Source organism: Rhineura floridana, chromosome 8, assembly GCF_030035675.1.
Source record: "Rhineura floridana isolate rRhiFlo1 chromosome 8, rRhiFlo1.hap2, whole genome shotgun sequence".
NCBI classification, from domain to species: domain Eukaryota; kingdom Metazoa; phylum Chordata; class Lepidosauria; order Squamata; family Rhineuridae; genus Rhineura; species Rhineura floridana.
The window spans coordinates 339,087-357,637 of NC_084487.1; the positions used below are offsets into that span (position 1 = coordinate 339,087).

The 18,551-nt window shown below is 49.7% G+C and overlaps 1 protein-coding gene across 10 annotated transcripts in view; it reads right to left on the reverse strand.

The window, feature by feature from the left end:
• The window catches only part of PPP6R2 (protein phosphatase 6 regulatory subunit 2), a 118,385-nt gene that overhangs the window by 19,832 nt on the left and 80,002 nt on the right, over window positions 1–18,551 (reverse strand). For 6 of the 10 annotated variants that reach the window (XM_061637929.1, XM_061637924.1, XM_061637926.1 and 3 more), the window contains 7 exons: window positions 18,346–18,473; window positions 17,147–17,337; window positions 13,856–14,018; window positions 12,656–12,744; window positions 11,386–11,593; window positions 7,211–7,234; window positions 441–599 (listed from right to left, as the gene is read on the reverse strand). In XM_061637929.1, the coding sequence (XP_061493913.1) occupies window positions 441–599; window positions 7,211–7,234; window positions 11,386–11,593; window positions 12,656–12,744; window positions 13,856–14,018; window positions 17,147–17,337; window positions 18,346–18,473 (962 nt within the window). The remainder of the gene's footprint in view (window positions 1–440; window positions 600–7,210; window positions 7,235–11,385; window positions 11,594–12,655; window positions 12,745–13,855; window positions 14,019–17,146; window positions 17,338–18,345; window positions 18,474–18,551) is intronic. The other 4 variants (XM_061637930.1, XM_061637932.1, XM_061637931.1 and 1 more) reach the window with 4 other exon arrangements.

An 18,551-nucleotide genomic window follows, 5' to 3' on the forward strand; every position in this document is an offset into this window, starting at 1 on the left:
GTTGCCCTGTCCTGGGGAATGCCCTCTACCATACGTGAAGCAGCAGCAACCATCAGTTGCTTTAGGTGTCTTGTAAAGACGCACCTTTTTGCCTGCTTAGGGATTTTTGAAATATTAAGCAGTTTGTAAATGCTTTAAACAAAATGAATAGAAGCAGCAGGCTGTGCCCCTCCCCCCCTTTGCCATACAAGTAGGCTGGTGGGCTGCTATATGGACCACCCCATGTCAGGACATCATCTGAGATCCAGTGCAATGCCACAAACTACACCTGCCTGAACACTCTGAAGAGCAGAAAAATGTTATTACTTCATACATTCAGAAATAACACCCTGGGGGCAGGTTCTCCACAGGACCCCTCCCCCAGGCAAGGGGCGCTCAGGAGCACCAGCCTGCAGGTGGCAAAGCCATCTGATTAAAGAGCAGCCTGCTCTTCCACTCACCTGTCTCTCTTGGCCTCTGGGGCGACAACAGTGGTGGCGGTGACAGAAGTACCCGGGGGAAGGCTGTCGTGTGGCTGGGCAGGGCTGCTGTTCAAGGGCTGGGCAGGGCCGCTCTCCATGGTGCTGGCCAACTTATCAACAGCCACAGAGTCACTGCTGCTGTATGAGAAGAACTGAAGTTCAAGTTAAACAGCCAACTGAAGAGGCATACAAAGCTGTTCTAATCGAGGAAAACAGACTCTGTTCTTCATCTGAGACATTAATGAGAATTCCTGGGAAGGAGTGAGGGTGTTACACACAACCCCTGGGAGCTACGTCTCTTGGGGAAACACCTTTCCTTGAAGAGGGATTTCTAGCCCGCACCTATGACGAAAGCAGGGAGGCCAAGTGCCTTCCATGACAGCACCACTGAGAGAGAGGCCCCGAACCCAAGGCTGGAAAAGCAAGCTCATGGCTGAACCAGGCAAACAGACACATGCCTCCCTCTCCAGAAGTCTGGGCCAGGTAAGGAATGTACAGGCCTCACAAGCAAGCCTGGGCTAGATGATGGGGAGAGGAGAAGGGGGAAACAGACCTACCCTGCCTTCATTTCCAGCACCTCTCCTTCTCCAGTGAACAGCTTTTAGATAGGAAACATGAAATCTAACTGGAGTTTTGTGGACTACCCCCCCAAACACACACACACCACACACACACTTACATTCATCGTAGGATTTCTCTTGGAAGCTCCACTAGTCAATGGCTGTGACCTCTCATGGTTTGTCTAACTGCAAAGAGGAAGCTGGACTGGCTTGACCCACCTCAGCCTGACTGATCCAGCAGGGGTCCAACTTTATGTCCTTGCAGAAAAACCTGTTTCTCTCCTCTTTGAGGAAAAGTTCTTTTCCATATCTAGGGCAGGGGAAAGAGATCTGAAGGCTCCTCTTCAGGGGAAATTTTAAGGGGCCTCATGTCTCTAAGCAGCAGAGAAGTGGGCTACGAATAAGCAGAGAGGAATTCAAGGTAATCAGTAAGCTAAGACTTCTTCTGTTGTAGAAGCTACCTCGTGATCAGAAGGAATGACTTAAGGCCCCCATAACTGTAATTCACAAGTAGGCCTGTGGCCTGCAACTGGATAGAGCAGAGGATCAAAACACAAAAAACCCGAGACACAGACATGGAAGACACTTGTATGAAGGTGGCTCATTTTGTTCCAACCGGCCCCTCCTCAGCATCAAAAGCTCTGCGTCTGTCTCCCTATGCTACATCAATTAAAACAACTAGGGAATTAACACCCCTTTGGCAAATATGACCAGTGGATTACCACTTGCTGACAACAAGGAAGTGGACTACTCAGAGACAACACTCATCCTCTGGGACACCTTCCTTCAGGTCACTTGTGGGGTGGAAACTGGAATGACCTTTCAATGCCTCTTAAAAACTGCCCCCCAATTCCCTGGATTCTGACTCTCATTTCTTTATAAAGCTCAGTTTTATTTGCGATATAGTTGCATTTTGTTTTTATCTTGCTTTTGTCTAGTTTTAGGACACTTTCTTGAATGTTGTATTTTTATTGTTTTGATGTGAACAGCTAAGAGTTTGTTATTATCTCTCTCCACAGAGAAAGCAGAGTTTCAACTGACATGCTGAAGTAAGTCACACAAAGGACCTCCAGCACTGAGGAAAAGGATGGGGCTGAAGGAACTAGGCAATCCTTCTTACAAGTGCCATACTTTGAGGCAGGCTGCAGCTGAGTGCTCTGCATGTGGAAACACCCCCCCGGGCTTAATTCCCCCCCCCCCGGGCATCTCCAGGTAATGCTGGGACTGTCCTCTGCCTGAAACCCGGAGAATTCTAAAAAAAATTCTATAAATACATTCAAAGCAGGAGACCATCTAGGGAGACGATTGGACCCTTGGATGATAAGGGAGTCAAAGGTGTCCTAAAGAACGATAAGGAGATTGCAGAGAAGCTAAATGAATTCTTTGCATCTGTCTTCACAGTGGAAGATATAGGGCAGATCCCTGAACCTGAACTAACATTTGCAGGAAGGGATTCTGAGGAACTAAGACAAATAGTGGTAACGAGAGAGGAAGTTCTAAGCTTAATGGACAATATAAAAACTGACAAATCACCGGGCCCGGATGGCATCCACCCGAGAGTTCTCAAAGAACTCAAAGGTGAAATTGCTGATCTGCTAACTAAAACATGTAACTTGTCCCTCGGGTCCTCCTCCGTGCCTGAGGACTGGAAAGTGGCAAATGTAACGCCAATCTTCAAAAAGGGATCCAGAGGGGATCCCGGAAATTACAGGCCAGTTAGCTTAACTTCTGTCCCTGGAAAACTGGTAGAAAGTATGATTAAAGCTAGATTAACTAAGCACATAGAAGAACAAGCCTTGCTGAAGCAGAGCCAGCATGGCTTCTGCAAGGGAAAGTCCTGTCTCAGTAACCTATTAGAATTCTTTGAGAGTGTCAACAACCATATAGATAGAGGTGATCCAGTGGACATAGTGTACTTAGACTTTCAAAAAGCGTTTGACAAGGTACCTCACCAAAGGCTTCTGAGGAAGCTTAGCAGTCATGGAATAAGAGGAGAGGTCCTCCTGTGGATAAGAAATTGGTTAAGAAGCAGAAAGCAGAGAGTAGGAATAAACGGACAGTTCTCCCAATGGAGGGCTGTAGAAAGTGGAGTCCCTCAAGGATCGGTATTGGGACCTGTACTTTTCAACTTGTTCATTAATGACCTAGAATTAGGAGTGAGCAGTGAAGTGGCCAAGTTTGCTGATGACACTAAATTGTTCAGGGTTGTTAAAACAAAAAGGGATTGCGAAGAGCTCCAAAAAGACCTCTCCAAACTGAGTGAATGGGCAGAAAAATGGCAAATGCAATTCAATATAAACAAGTGTAAAATTATGCATACTGGAGCAAAAAAATCTTAATTTCACATATACGCTCATGGGGTCTGAACTGGCAGTGACCGACCAGGAGAGAGACCTCGGGGTTGTAGTGGACAGCACGATGAAAATGTCGACCCAGTGTGCGGCAGCTGTGAAAAAGGCAAATTCCATGCTAGCGATAATTAGGAAAGGTATTGAAAATAAAACAGCCGATATCATAATGCCGTTGTATAAATCTATGGTGCGGCCGCATTTGGAATACTGTGTACAGTTCTGGTCGCCTCATCTCCAAAAGGATATTATAGAGTTGGAAAAGGTTCAGAAGAGGGCAACCAGAATGATCAAGGGGATGGAGCGACTCCCTTACGAGGAAAGGTTGCAGCATTTGGGGCTTTTTAGTTTAGAGAAAAGGCGGGTCAGAGGAGACATGATAGAAGTGTATAAAATTATGCATGGCATTGAGAAAGTGGATAGAGAAAAGTTCTTCTCCCTCTCTCATAGTACTAAAACTCGTGGACATTCAAAGAAGCTGAATGTTGGAAGATTCAGGACAGACAAAAGGAAGTACTTCTTTACTCAGCGCATAGTTAAACTATGGAATTTGCTCCCACAAGATGCAGTAATGGCCACCAGCTTGGACGGCTTTAAAAGAAGATTAGACCAATTCATGGAGGACAGGGCTATCAATGGCTACTAGCCATGATGGCTGTGCTCTGCCACCCTAGTCAGAGGCAGCATGCTTCTGAAAACCAGTTGCTGGAAGCCTCAGGAGGGGAGAGTGTTCTTGCACTCGGGTCCTGCTTGCGGGCTTCCCCCAGGCACCTGGTTGGCCACTGTGAGAACAGGATGCTGGACTAGATGGGCCACTGGCCTGATCCAGCAGGCTCTTCTTATGTTCTTATGAGCCATTGCTGCCAGTCTCAGCGCAGCATCCACGCTGAGCTAGAGGGATCAAAGGCCTGGCCCAGAAGTAGAAGCCAGCCTCTTCCGTCCCAAGCAGGCACACTTCCATCTCCCTCCCTCCCTCGGTTTCTGCTTTTCCATTTCTGATGCTGCCTCTCGCCCTTCAATAGAGCAAGAGACACTTTATCTGGGCCTTTGCCTGTCACAGCCACAGCCAAGCAACTGTAGCCTAAACCTTCCTTGGCCAGCTGAAGGCAACACACTTCTCAAGCGAGATGCTTCACCACAGCTCATCCCGAACAATGTCAAGCTCCACTCTGGGAGGAGAAGGAATGCTGGGAGAGAATGTGGTGGCAGCAGCCCTGAGGAGCACAGATGGGCTCATCTCCAAGCAGCCCCGCAGCCAAGGAAAATGCTTTGCATGCAAGAGTCCTGAGGCTTGTGCCCTGGTGCAACAGGAGGTTGTGTGGCACTCAAGCTGTCCCCTGGAACTGGGACAGCTCAACATCTAGTTATGGCAAATAGCTCCAGCTTGCACAGCTGCTCTTCAGCATCCCTGGCTGGCCTGGCCTATCTGCCAGACGCAGTCCAACAAGAGCGGCCACTTCATCCAAAGCCTCTCCTTCTTACAGAAAGGTGGAACAAAATGACCTCCCTCCTGTTGCTGTTGGGAGGCCATCGCTAACCACACAGAGGCAAACCATCTGCATGGAAAATGCCACTACAGCTCTCTGGGTGGAGGGCAGGCAAAGGGAGGCAAGAAAAGCCCCTTGCCACACCAGCAGAGGCAGGACACCATTCCGGCTACAACAGCTTTGACGTGTTTGCCTTGTGCCTGTTGGCCAGCCCAGGTTTGCTTGCGTCCTGTGACACTGACTGGCCTGAAGAGTCTCCTTGACAGCCACAAGGACAAGAATGCTCTAGACTTATCACTTAAAAGGTAAAAGGAAGGATTTTCTCTCCTGAGTGGAGTAGAAAGACTCAATCTCTCTATTTCCATGGCCTCTTCCTCTTCCAGAGGACCCAGAGAAAAGGCAGTGAGCAGCAGCCATAACAGGACAATATTGGATGCCAAAAATATGCAGCCTCTAGCTCAGCTCTTCTCCTCTCAGAAGCCATGTCCTGTTATTCTCAATACCCTCCCTTCCTTGGCTAACCAACACCAATAAGCAGAAGGAGTAGAGCAAGCAGAGGCTGAAATGAGTGGCAATCCCTAGGCAAGTATTGCTCAGGAGTCAAGAGGAAAGCACTGAGGCACCAGGTCCAAACTGGCCCTGAAAAGTTATGGCAAACAATCCAGCCTGAATGCAAACAGAAGCCAAGCCAAGCCAAGCCAAGGTGTCTCCATGTGGAGCCAGGGCTGCTCCCAAGTTGGAACAAGACAATTCAGAGCTTCCTTCCAAACCACGACGACAAAGAAGCTTCTGCACATTCAAGAGAGGCCAAGTGAAATTCAGCTACCATCTGCTTGCCAACCATGCTGCCAGCCCTTTAACATCTGGCTCTGGCTAGTGATGGATTGACCATAGCCAAGCCCACTGGAGTGCTGACAGATGTTATGGAGTGGTTTCCCAAACAGGTTAGCGCATAAATTAGCTGCTGAAGGTACTCTGGCAAGCATGCTGAATTAGTGACATGATTGGGGCATGCAGGCAAGATAGCTGGCACTGGCAGCAGGCTGCATGCTTTTGGGGATGGTGGAGGACGAGGAGAAGGTCACACGTCATGCAGGGTCAGTGATAAGCAAGCATGGAAAGTAACAGTTCCCAAAGGGACAGCTCTAAACATCCACTTGACAATACAACTCCACTGCCCACATACCAAAGTAGGGAGGTGGCGACTCTTCCCTCAGGAGGAGTAACAAAATTAAGGTTTTGAGATGCCAACTGCTTTGAAGTGCTGCCCAAGCACCTTTTTCATGCACTGTTCCCCACAGGTATTCATGCCCCCCTCCCAAAGCCATTGGGGAACACCTGCTCAAGAGCTATTTCAGCAAATGGAATTCAAGGTGTTTGATGCAACTTAACAAGGAGGCCTCACGAGGTACAAAACGGAACTCCTACACAATTCTTCAGGAGGACTCAGAAGGTACAGGAAGATTCAAGCCAGCATCTTTGCAAAAGTCAGTGATTTCTCCACTTGCATTGCTACATGAGTTTAATAATAATAAATAACAGCAATAATAATACATAACAGAGAGAAATAATGCTGTCTACCTTGAGTCCAACCTCAGCTACCTCCTGATTCAGTTCATAAATTTGACACAGAAGGAAGAAAAAGGAGCTGCTATTGTTGTTCAAACAAAGCTGTGTAAAAGGGGGGGATGACTAGGGGCTATCAGCACATGGAGCAAAAGTTTCAGTCTCCAAGTCAGTCTAGCAGAAACAAACAAGTATGCAGCTGGAAATGTCTTGCTGGGACCTGACCTGAAACCAACAAACATCCATACCTTGCAACAGGTCCCTGTTCTACAGGGTTATCTTTTCAGGATCATCAACAAAAAAAAGACGGAATTGAAATGAAAAAAGCAGAGGTTGTAAGTCGAAGGAGAGCTATGACCTCCTTGTGCAACGCACGGGGCAGGCCTGAGCCACTACCTGACCCAAGCACACTCAGGGGCTCCCAGGAGGAACTCACGTGGCGGGAACTTAACCGCGTGTGCTCTCTCACACACACATCACTGGGTGCAGATGGGTAAAGGCCACCTCCCCTTTTGTGGCGCTGATTCCCCCTTGCAGAAAGAACTCCTGAACAGGTGGCAGAATGTTGCCCAACAAGTACAAGCCACAAAGGGATGGTGCATCTCTGCACTGGCATTCTTGTCCCCGCTCTGTGAGAAGAGCCTTCTGGGGGGCACACCGAAAAGGCAGCGTTTTACTTCCTGGTCTGGTTGGGAGACCCTCTCTCCTAGGTGAATCTTAGTCCATCAGAGGAGAGACCAATTGTCCGGTGGATGTTTGGAACCCTGCGTAGTTGCCAGTATACGTACCCTCCAGCGGCAGGTCTTATTATTCTGAGCAATACCCACAAACAGAGAGAAAGAAAAATGAAGAAAGATAAACAATACTGCAAATACTGCTGTAAACTGCCCAGGGAGCTTCGGCAATGGGGCGGTATACAAGCGTAATAAATAAATAAATAAATAAAAATAAAAGCAGGTCTCACTCCTTGCTTTGGCATAATTGGTCTCACATAACATCCCTCCCTGCAGGGCCGGTGCCAGGTATGCCTGGGTCCTTGGGCATCAGTCTGCCCTGGCCCCGCAGCGCCACAGCCCAACCCCTCCATACAGGAGGCACAGGGCTAATAAACCCACCTACGCATCCCACCTACCTCTATCGTCCCTGTAAATGATGTGCTCATATGCCTGCCATCAACCAAGATGGCAACAGGGGCTGAGCCCCTTAGGGAAGCCTCTGCCACCATCTTGGTTGATGGCAGGCATAAACATGCAGCGAGCACGTCATTCACAGGGATGGGAAAGGTAGGTGAGGCATGCGTGCGGGCTTACTGAAGCCGCACTACCTGTATGGGGGGGGGGAGGTGCCGAGAGCTCCCTCTCCATGATCCACGGCAGGGTCAGGAGCTGACTCTGCCACTGATCACAGAATGGGAGCGCCACCCTCCCACCCTGAGGGGCCCCTCATGGCTGCAGGGGCCATTGGCCAGGGCCTGGCTGTACCACCCCCTGGTGCCAGCCCTGCCTCCGTTAGAACACCAAGAATGCTTCCACCAGCTAGTCCCAGAGCTTAAAAGCAGACTCTGAACCACCCCAAACTGGAAGAGTTGTGCAATGATGGCCAGAATCTCACATGGAAAGAGAAGATTCTATAACAGCACATGTGCCCATGTGGGGAGTCACCACCCAGAATGAAACACAAATGCTGCCACTGCATTTCGCAGGAGATTCTGAGACAGAAACACTCCTTAAAGCTGTTAGAAAAAGACATCTGGTCAAAAGCAGCACCATCACATTTTTCTGGTCCAAATAGGTTCAGGTTCGTATGAATATAAAGGACCCAAGAGCCCTGTTCAGGGATTCAAGATGTGAAGGGGCTCTGACGAAGGAGTGGCTGGTCCTGTCATGCCTCCTCCCACTTTGACCTGGCTGTACATAGAGCTCTTTCCACAGGAGCAGGGACCCACCACATCCTCAATGATAGAGGGAGCTCTGTGTGCATTTATCCACATGCATGAATTGTCCATTAGTTATTCTTCTTTCAACAGAGACAAACCTTAATGGTTTGGAGTTATCCCTCTATTAAATCTAAAGCCCAGTCACAAAAGCGGCTGCTAACATTTATGCTGCAGAAAGAACTGGAATACTGTGAGGAAACTAACTGGTAAGGAACAGATTTTATGCACTCAAAAGCCTTATCACCGCCACCCCCACGAAAAGTGACATTATCCCCATTTGTCCTTTTCCCTTCTCCAGGCCACCCTGGACTCTTCCAGCTACATCCAAAGGAGACCCTGCACTCTCCACTGAGATGCTGAACTGCTTCTGTAATCACTACAGCGTTTTGCTGTGCAAAATTGCTGATGGGAAAGTGAAGACTAACTACTTTTTTGACTCTGGAGTATCAGACATATCAGTGAGCCATGCATTATTTTGCTGCTCTTAAAGCAAACAAAAGCATCAATGAAGTTCACATTCATTTGAAGAACCCCTTTCTCCTTCTCAGTTTGCTGCAACCAGACAGCATCTTTCTTACTTAAGCCACAGCTGTCATCATGGCCCCAAGTTTGGGACCAGCACACAGAATTTTAGAAGGAAGACTGCCTCCTACTAGCCAAACCAGAGGAGGCTGCTGCATTAATCAGATTCAAGGCAAACAACTTGCCCTGTCGCAAACCAAGACAGGATGCTCCACTTGGGAAGGAAGGAAGGAAGGAAGAGACAGCAACAACAGCTGTGACGGAACCTGCCAATCCCAACAGCCCTTTGCACATCAGGGGGTCACCAGGCAAAAGCCCTCCAATAGGAGCCTCTCAACTAACGAGAATCCACAGGCAGCAGGACTTCAGGAACTTTCACCCTACCATCCACTTGAGCCTAGACCAGCCCACACAGCACTTCTGGACACTACTTTGCAGCTACACAGTGGACATAAATGTCACCTTAAGCCGGAAACCCACTGATAGCTACATGTATTTGCTTGCTTCTAGCTTCCACCCCACATTTAGAGCAAACTGTGTTTGTTCTTCCAGCTTGCTGGGCTACTTGTACCTTAAGGAATTACATCACTTCTCTCTTAACCTAAAATACCCACCCAAAGAAATGAAAAAGCAAAACTGTGAAAAAGCTGATTGGTATCCAGGAACAATCTACTATGGGACAGACCCAGGAGAGGAACTGACCACGTTCCACCTGATGTCACCTACAGCTCCCAGCTAAAACCAGCCTATCATCAATGAACAATTATACCTCCCTCTCAGAGGCCTTGGAAGACAAGGCCAAAGCTTGCTTGCAGATAACCTAATCTAGAACATACTCACCAGCAACAAGAGAGCCACAAACGGTGGCTTGTTCATTTGCTTATTTATCCTCTGCCAGAAATGCCCTTCCTCTTTCAACAAGCCTTTTAAGTAGACTTGTTGAAGTCTGCATCTGTGTTGGAAACGCTTTTTAATATGTTTTTAAAGCTGTATTTTTTAAAAAGTATGTTTTGAAAGAGGTTTTATTTTAAGATGTTTTGAAAGATGTTTTGTTTCAATATGTTTTAAAATCTTTTGTTTTTAGTATTTTTGTTTGCTGCTCTGGGCTCTTTCTGGGAGAAAAGGCAGGATATAAATTTAATAAATAAAAAAATAAAAATACATAGAAAGCACAGGATCAGTAAGTTTGATGCTACCAGCTTAGACCTGAAGCAGGTCAGTGCTGAGACGGTCCCGTTTCGTAATTACTGCTGCTGTGAAGGATCATTTTCCTTATCAAAAAAGCTTTATACAGACTCCACTTTTTACTTTTCATTGCTATTTAACCCGATTTTCTTGCTACGTAAATCATATTGAAGATAACATGATAGCACTGAGATATGATAGCCCTTTTTAAGTACTTGAAAAGTTGTCACACACGAGGCCAGGATCTCTTCTTGATCATCCCAGAATGCAGGACACAGAATAATGGCTTCAAGTTGCGGGAAGCCAGATTTCCTGTTAGAACGGTACGACAGTGGAACTAATTACCGGCGGGGGGGGGGAGGCTCTCCAACACTGGAGGCGTTCAAGAGGCCTGTCAGATATGCTTTAATTTGGATTCCTGCATTGAGCAAAGGGTTGGACTCGATGGCCTTCTAGGCCCCTTTCAGCTCTGCTATTCATGTTTCTATGCACCTAATAAAGTGGACTCAACTCCACAAAATCTTATGCTACAATAATTCTGTTTTAAGGTGCCACAAGACTTCTTGTTTTACTAATAGAGGAATGCAAAGCAAATATAAACAGCTCAGATTTTGACTAACAATCCTCAGTTGGTGGTTCGTCTCCATGGGCAACACTGACGCGTCCTCTTACTGCCCTCTTGTCTCTGTAGAACTGGTCCATCCGGGACGCATGTTGTGCCTCCCTGGAGCATCCAGACAATCAAATGAGGGTCAGAGGAAGCTGTGGAAACAATTTGCTATGGGGAAGGGGGAGCTATTCTTGGGGAAAGGGGACAGGCTCTGGCAGGGCAGCCACAGGAGGCATTTCTGCACCGCCTCTCTCAACCAGTAAAGTTTTATCTGCCCTGCCCCAACATCATCTCAGAAACCTCTGCAATCAGGACAGCTGGCTGGTTTCATGAGCTTTGCACTGTTTGGAAAGAAAGGGGGAAGCAATGCATTCTGGCCGAGGATTCTCCTATCAGTCCAACTCCCTGGACTCCACCCTTCAGTCCAACCAATTTTAATGGGACGTGAACACAACTAGCCTCTTCCCACTTGTGCTATTGGTCTTTTCCTGCTAGATCTCCCAAGCAGGCTCTGCTGAGTTCTCACATCCTCTCCAGAGATAGAGGCAGCCCAGTTGGGAGGCCTCCAAACAGCACAAGCAGCAGCGGCAGCACTACCAAGGTCCCACAAGAATCACCAGAGGTAAGTGCTCCCCTGTACTCCTGGCCTCATCACCTGGAGGCCCACAGCCTGCCTTTGCTACACCTCCCACTGCTGACTCCTTTCATACCTGGTAAACAGAGCCTTCTCATTCTTCGCATCCATGGTCAGCTTGATTGTTTCCTGGCCTGAACCTGTGCTGATGGTTTCCGTGACAACATCCACTTTCTCCTCCTCTTCCTCACTGTCTGAGCCACCAGATGAGCTGCTGTCTGAGGCCACCAGAGGCGCTTTCCGTGCCACGCAGACGTTCCACACACAAGGAGAGGCAGTACTAACTGAACAGGGAGAAAGTACATTACGTCCACCATACAAGGCTCCATCCCAGCATGCAAGAGCACCAACCCTTCTTCCCCACCACAGGCCAACTGTATCTAGGTCTAGGCTGCTGGAAGGAGGTCTCCTGGACTTTGCTCTGGCAATCAGTAGCCAAGGTTCTGCTACGATGAGGCCCAAGGGGCATACGCAGATTGCCTGGCAGCAGAACGTATCCTCAGATGTCGCTACTAAATGACATTAAATCCCTTTAACTTGCTGGGAATCCCTAAATTTCTACAGAAAACTAAAGAACTGACAGCAATGAGACAAGGCCAACTTCATAAGAACATAAGAAGAGCCTGCTGGATCAGGCCAGTGGCCCATCTAGTCCAGCATCCTGTTCTCACAGTGGCCAACCAGGTGCCTGGAGGAAGCCCGCAAGCAGGACCTGAGCAGCATCATGGCCCCTGTTCTGAAGAGGAATACAAATCTCACAGATGTAGGTGTATGGATTGCTGAGGGGTGGGGGATGAGGTGGAATATCTGCCCCAGAAAGCAATCAAATGAAATGCTTCTTGTTTGAGGTCTTTTGCATTGCTCAGAACTGAGGTCTCATTTCCTGTTTCTCTTTCCGCCCTGTGAAAACCAAAACTCCTCTTAAGCTTTGTTTACTGCCAAGCCCCCGTTAAAGGCTCTGGAGCCGTTAATCTCAGAGCACCACCGTCTTTAAAATAGGAACGGAGCTGCCAGTCAGCTGGACCAGGTGAAGTGCCACCCATGCTCTGAGGAAGGGGGAGGAGGCAGCAGCATCAGGGAAGGGGAATGGCTGCCCACACCCCTGCCCCAAAGCACCAGGAAAGGGGCACGGCAGCTGCACTCCCTGCCTGAAGAGGGAACGGTGGTGGGAGCCGCCCCTCCACAGCCACGCAGGGAAGATCAGCACCCTGATGCCTCCAGACGTCTCCGCCAGAAAGAGGGGGGAGAGCGCAGGGGACAAGTTAACTGAAGCCCGAAACCCTCCTCAGCATCTCAGCCAACAACTTCCCCTTCTTCGTGCCCGCATGGGCAACGTGACCACTTACCGTTCTTGTCTTGGCTGTGCTTGGCGTTTCCTTCTGAGTTGCTGCTCTCTGTGTCCATGGGAGAACTGCAGCTGGGGCCTGCTTCAGAGCTGGAAGGGAAAAGGCACTGAAGCCTCTATCCAAGGGGAAGGAGGGTCTCTCTCTCTCAAGCTCTCTTACGTTTTTATGGCCTTGAAACTGTGGGAGAGCATCCTTTGCAACGCCCACGGGAGACCAAGATGCCCGTGAGCACAGGAGACTCGGGCAGGAGCGGTACAGGGGCTCTTGCTGGACTTGGCAGATGAAAGCACAAAACAGGGCCTCAAACTGAGTGCCTCAGAAAGATCACCTCCCCCAGCCATCAGAACCAGAACAGAAGCCGGCATTAACTGCAGGAAGGAAAGCTGCATCAGGTAAACGGAGAACTCTCACAGAGCAGGAGCTCAGCAAAGGTGCTGGGAGTATACCGCACAGGGGGAAGCTGTTTAAAACAAGTTGCTCGATTCTCTTTCCACACAAGCTGTCCTCACGTGCCCCAAAGATGTGTGCACGCATGAAGAAAAATAGAACTGGTATAACACAGACATCCAACACACAAGCAAGAAAGTAAAGGGATCTGATATACAATCCAAAAGTAAATGGCCAAAGGATCACTTGGGCTAAGCCACTGCTCACTTAGCCACATGGGATTCCACAAGATGGCCCAGGTTGGGACTGCAGCAACCTGCATGCCCATCCTGTGCCTCCAGTAATCTTAAGGGCTGTTCTGTTTGTGGCTCCACATGCCTTGAGCAGCACGCATCGCTGTACACCCATTGGGCTGGGAAGCTAATTCACACAAGGGTCTTCTCTGCTGGGCCCAGCGCTGCTACTTCACTTGTTAACAGATGATCTGGAGCTGGGGGGGGCAGTGAGGTAGCCCCCCAATTAGTTGGGGTGAGTAAACTCCCTTGTGAAGGACTCCAACAAAAAGCTCGTCCCACGCTGCGCCAAGCCACAGATATAAAGCCTCACAAATGATGAGCTACAATGGCTAGAAATGGAACCCAAAGCTATGCACCTCCAACAGCCAGAGGCTGGGATCAAACTGTGGCAAGGAATGGTGACTACTGCCCTCGTGCTTGCCTGTGAGCTGTGTGGAACAGGTGGAACTTCAGTTTGACCTGAGATGGCAAATGTCAGGTTCTCCATTCCACAGCAGCTGATTCCTCGCCCACTTACCAGCAAAAAGGCTGGAAGTCTGTGAACTTAGCCCAGCCTCTCTCTTCAGAAGTCCTTGCATCTGGGGTAGCTGAATCCCACACACTGGATCCGACATCCACTGCCACGCATGACGCTGGAGGCTTGATGCTTGCTGGCTCAAATGCAGCCATCCATTCAGGCCCTACAGAGATGCAAGAGGTCAACAATCCATTTTCCACCCCTTGGAAGTAGAGAGGCTCACACAGCGCTTCAGCGTCAAGCATCTGGTAGGCAGCTACATGCCTGCATCACTACGACTCACAGGAGGAGCATGGCTCAGCTGCCCGAGGGAACTCCACTGGCTTGCCTGTATGTGGGGAATGTGGGCCAGCCAGAGAGGGCGTTCCAGCCAGCAAGAAGGACTGAGGCTGCTGCCTAGTGGCTCAGACAGACAAAGCCCAAAGGAGCAGCTGCCCAACCAGACTATGCATACATGGGGGATGGGTGGGGGCTGGAGGGGACAAGACCAGAGTGCTGAAAAATAATAAATGGCAGGCTTCTCCCATCCTGCAAAAACAACTGCAAGATGACAGACCCCTCATGCTTGAGGCCATGTTGGCAATGATGCTGGCAAGCCCAGCGTGAGTGGCTTCAAAAAGTCTCCCACACTAAGCAGCAGAGACAAAAACTGGAGATGCCATTCTTGCAGAGCAGTAATTTCCACAAAGAGTTAATTTACACCTAGAAACAGATCTAGTCCTGACAGCATTTTAAAAACACACATTCCCATTTGGAAGACAGGAAGCCTGTCAGCCTGCAAGTCGCCACTCGGTCATGACTCGCTGTTCACGTTCCTTTTTTTACTCAGGCTTCTTGGCCAGTTCACCACCAGTGTGTGGAGCCCGGGCTCTCCTGGGGAGGGATTTTGCATTCTCTCCCACTCACAAGGTTTTGCTGGCTTCTTGCAAATGGAGCATATGGACATCTGGGCTGGGTAACCCACATGGGAGGAGGTGAGAAATGAAAAAGATCTGTATTCTGGCTCAAGAGTCCCACCTGTGCTTGAGCGGTCCTGTGTGGCTGCTGCCAGCTTGGATGGCTCTCAACAGGGCTTGGACAAAGGACGTGGGAACCTGTGTATCTCTTTGGCCCCAGCATGGCAAGGCCAGGCCACCCAAGCCAAAGGGGAAAGTAATAAGCCAGAAAGTCAATGCTATTGCAGGGTATGGCTGTTTCTTCTTATTAAAAGCCTTCGGGCTTTGAGTGGGCCCGAGACCAAGCCAAGCCTGGATGGCTTCATTTCAATCTACCTTAAAAAGAGCCTTGTGGAACTCTCTCCCACCCAACTGAGATTAGGCAGGCCCCCTCCCTCTTCGCAGAACGTCTGGTGCATGACAAGGACCGTCTGACCCCAGCAGGCATTTTAAGGTAGTGGTCGTGTCGCTGCTGGGTTTCCCACAAATTCTTGTTGTTTTGTTCTCTGTATAGTTTCTATTGAGGTATGCCACTTAGAAATGCTACTGACTGACTAATATACGCCTTAAATAAACGTAATCAAGCCGAGGTAAATAAAAAAATCAGGACTGTGCACAGGGATTCCCTAATGCGAACATGATTTCCTGAGCTTGCTTCCAGGCAACCGGAGTGAGGAAGCACCCTGTGCACGTCTGCATGCATGCTGTCCGTTCACCCACAAGAAGGCAGTAAACAGAGGAAGGGCCATGGCTCAGTGGCAGAGCATCCGCCTTGCGGGCAGGCGGCCTCCAGTTTAGTCCTCAACGGCATCTCCAGGCAGGGCTGATGCAGCTGCCAATAAGGAGAGGCAATTCTGAGCTGGATGGACCAACGGTCTGGCTCGGTGTAAGCCAGCTTCCTGGGTTCCCCTGCAAAGTCTCAGCCCAGCAATATCTAACTCAACAGTGGTGGCTGGGGCTGAGAAGGTGGGCTCAGAGAAAACCCTCCAGGGTCCAGAAAGGAGTCAAGCGACACCTTTGCTCCAACTGTAAGAGCCAGATTTCATCCCAAGCTTGCACAATACTTGCAAATAATCGTAGAGCAGTAGAGTTGGAAGGGGCCTGTAAGGCCGTCAAATCCCACCCCCTGCTCACTGGGTCCTGGAAGGTACCTTCCCTCTGAAGAGGCAGGCACATGCAGCTTGGGGGTGCTCATCTTGACTTATCTTTGCTGACAGAGACCCAAGGAACCTCAGAGGCGAGGGGCACCTACGGCCAGCTTCGGCTGGTACATCTATTGCGACCACTCCTGCACAGGGCTCGACTAGCCATTGTGATCCATGCACCGGTAACCTCAACACCGAATTACTGTGTAACACTTTCTACATGGGGCTGCCCTTAAGGGTTGGTTTGGAAGCTGCAGCTGGTGCAGAATGCAGCAGCTAGGCTGCTCAGCAGCGCTTCCTACCATGTGCACGCAATACCTGTGCCGAAGGAGCTGCACTTGCTGCCAGTTAGCTACCGAGGCAAGCTTAAGGCGCTAGTCTTGGTGCATAAAACCTCAACAGCTCAGGACCAGGTTATCTGAAGGTCTGCCTTCTCTCATATAGACCACCCGGTCACTACAGTCTGTGGATGAGTCTGTCCTGACTGTGCTGTTACCCAGAGAACTCCATCTGGTGGGAATGCGGAGAGGGGCTCTCTGTCACAGCACCCACCATGTGGAACACTCTCCCTGTTGAGGTCAGGTGTTTCTGCTGCCAACTGAGGCTTCCCTGTTCCCCCAGGCTTGCCATGGGCCTCACTGTTATTACTGTCTGCAGTGTTCAAGATCACTGTGATGGTTTTATTGATGACTGATTTCTGATTATTGATTTTTATTGGAATAGAGTTATGTTTGACTGTAGTGTGAACTGCTGTGGCAATTCTTTCTGTAAAGGAAAAGTGGTACAGGAATCTTTTAATTAATCCAAATAAACAAACACTGCCTGCTGAAGGCCCATCAGCCTTGAGTAAGCAGCTCCTGGCCCTGCCAAGTTTGTCCCGATGCCCCAGCCTTGACAGATGTCCCCACTGAAGCCTGTTTCATCCGCTGAGTCAGTCAGTGTTCTTGCAATGCTGCTCAACGTGCTCTTGACATGTTTTTGTGCATGAAACCCACGGCTAGGCTGCTAAACACGACTCAGTCTCAAGGTGTCCCTTCTTTCTCAACATCTGGTGCTTTATCCAAAAGGGGATGGTGCTATGGCAGTACCCAGACCCTGCCCCCTATGCAGCCTGCCAGCACCTCAGGAAGCCACAAGGGGCTGCGGAGCAGGGATCCCTTGCTGGCAGCTCTACTGGGGCCATGGGGCCGGGCTGCAAGAGTCCCCATTACCTTCAGGAGAGGGGCCCGTCCCTTTGTCCTCTGGAAGGCTGCCTCCGTCATCTGTGTGCAGGGCAGGAGGAGAAGGCAGGGCTGCTGCTGTCTCCTTGGCCTCTTCCTCCCCGGCGCCTGTGCTGCCATCCTGGCCCCCGTTCTCTAGGTCGCTTTCGGATGGACCCTCTGGGGTATGAGACACTCCAAACCTGAAGCAAACAAGGAGAAGACTGCTAGCTACGAGGCACCTCTGGGCTGGCTACTACAAGCTGTGGGATGATCCCTCCTCCTCCTGCCCTGCCCCACCCCTCCTGTTCTGCAACCCCTGACAGAGGAACAGAATCTAGGTGGGCACGTCAAGGTCATCTTAACTTGGTCCCTGAACTGAGGCAGAAGGTGAGCCACAAAGTCCTTCTGTACTTGCGTCAGAAGTTATATTTCTGTAAGTTCCTGGCTAGAAGATCGCAGAGGATGCACGTGGAGGCAAGTGCACAGCTAAACAGCTTGGCTCTGCCCCTTGAAGCCCCTCCTCCCTTCAAGCAGGCCCATTCACCGAGTAGGTGAGCTCTGCCCACTGTCAGAGCAATGCCAGCCTTTCCTGGAAGCTGTCCTAGCTCCTGCAGGGCAGGACTTCCCCTCCTAACCCTGCCAGGTCAGTCTTCAAGCCCTGCAAAAAGAAAGCGAAGGAAACATTTTCCTCTCTAGGCACAGGACAGGCACAGAGGTGGCATTCTCAGAGACAAGTCAATCAGGGAAAGCCCTTGTGTCTCTTCTGTTGAAGGCAGCTGCACCCAGGACCGTGAGCCAAGTTGGCAGAGAGAGACAGACTGACTGCAAATACACATAATGCCCAAACACCTAGGAGGCATCTTCATGATCAACTCCTTGGCAAAATGAATAAAGGTGCCTGTGCGTGGAAGAATGACTGCCACCACCCACAATATGCCTCACTCTAGAACCAAAGCCCATCCTGAAATTAGCACTCAGTCTTGCCAATATAGCTACACCTAGAAGGGATACTGGGTCCATCTCCGTGCTTCAGTCAACACAAAACATGCTTAGGCGTTCCAATCTTGGCCTCATCATAGCCTTTTTGGAACAACCAATCAGAAAAGCCCTCCCCCCCAATCACATACCAAGAGGCCTTTCTTGTCCCTGGAATGGAATGTGGAAGAGGCCTACCAGAGATGAAGTAGGCACTCTGCTTCACTCCTTACCGTGTCCTGGATTTGACTTGGGTTGTGTAGCTTATTTCTTTCTCCTCCCAAATGTCTTCCTCTTCCTCATTATCATCAAACTGCTGGATCCTTTCACTGCAGCAGGCTTCAAACAGGGATGCATTGGGCTGCAGCAAAGGTCAACACAGGTTAGGATTCAGGAGATCTTTTCGAGAAGCCGGCAGTGGTGGCAGCAGCAGCCCTAA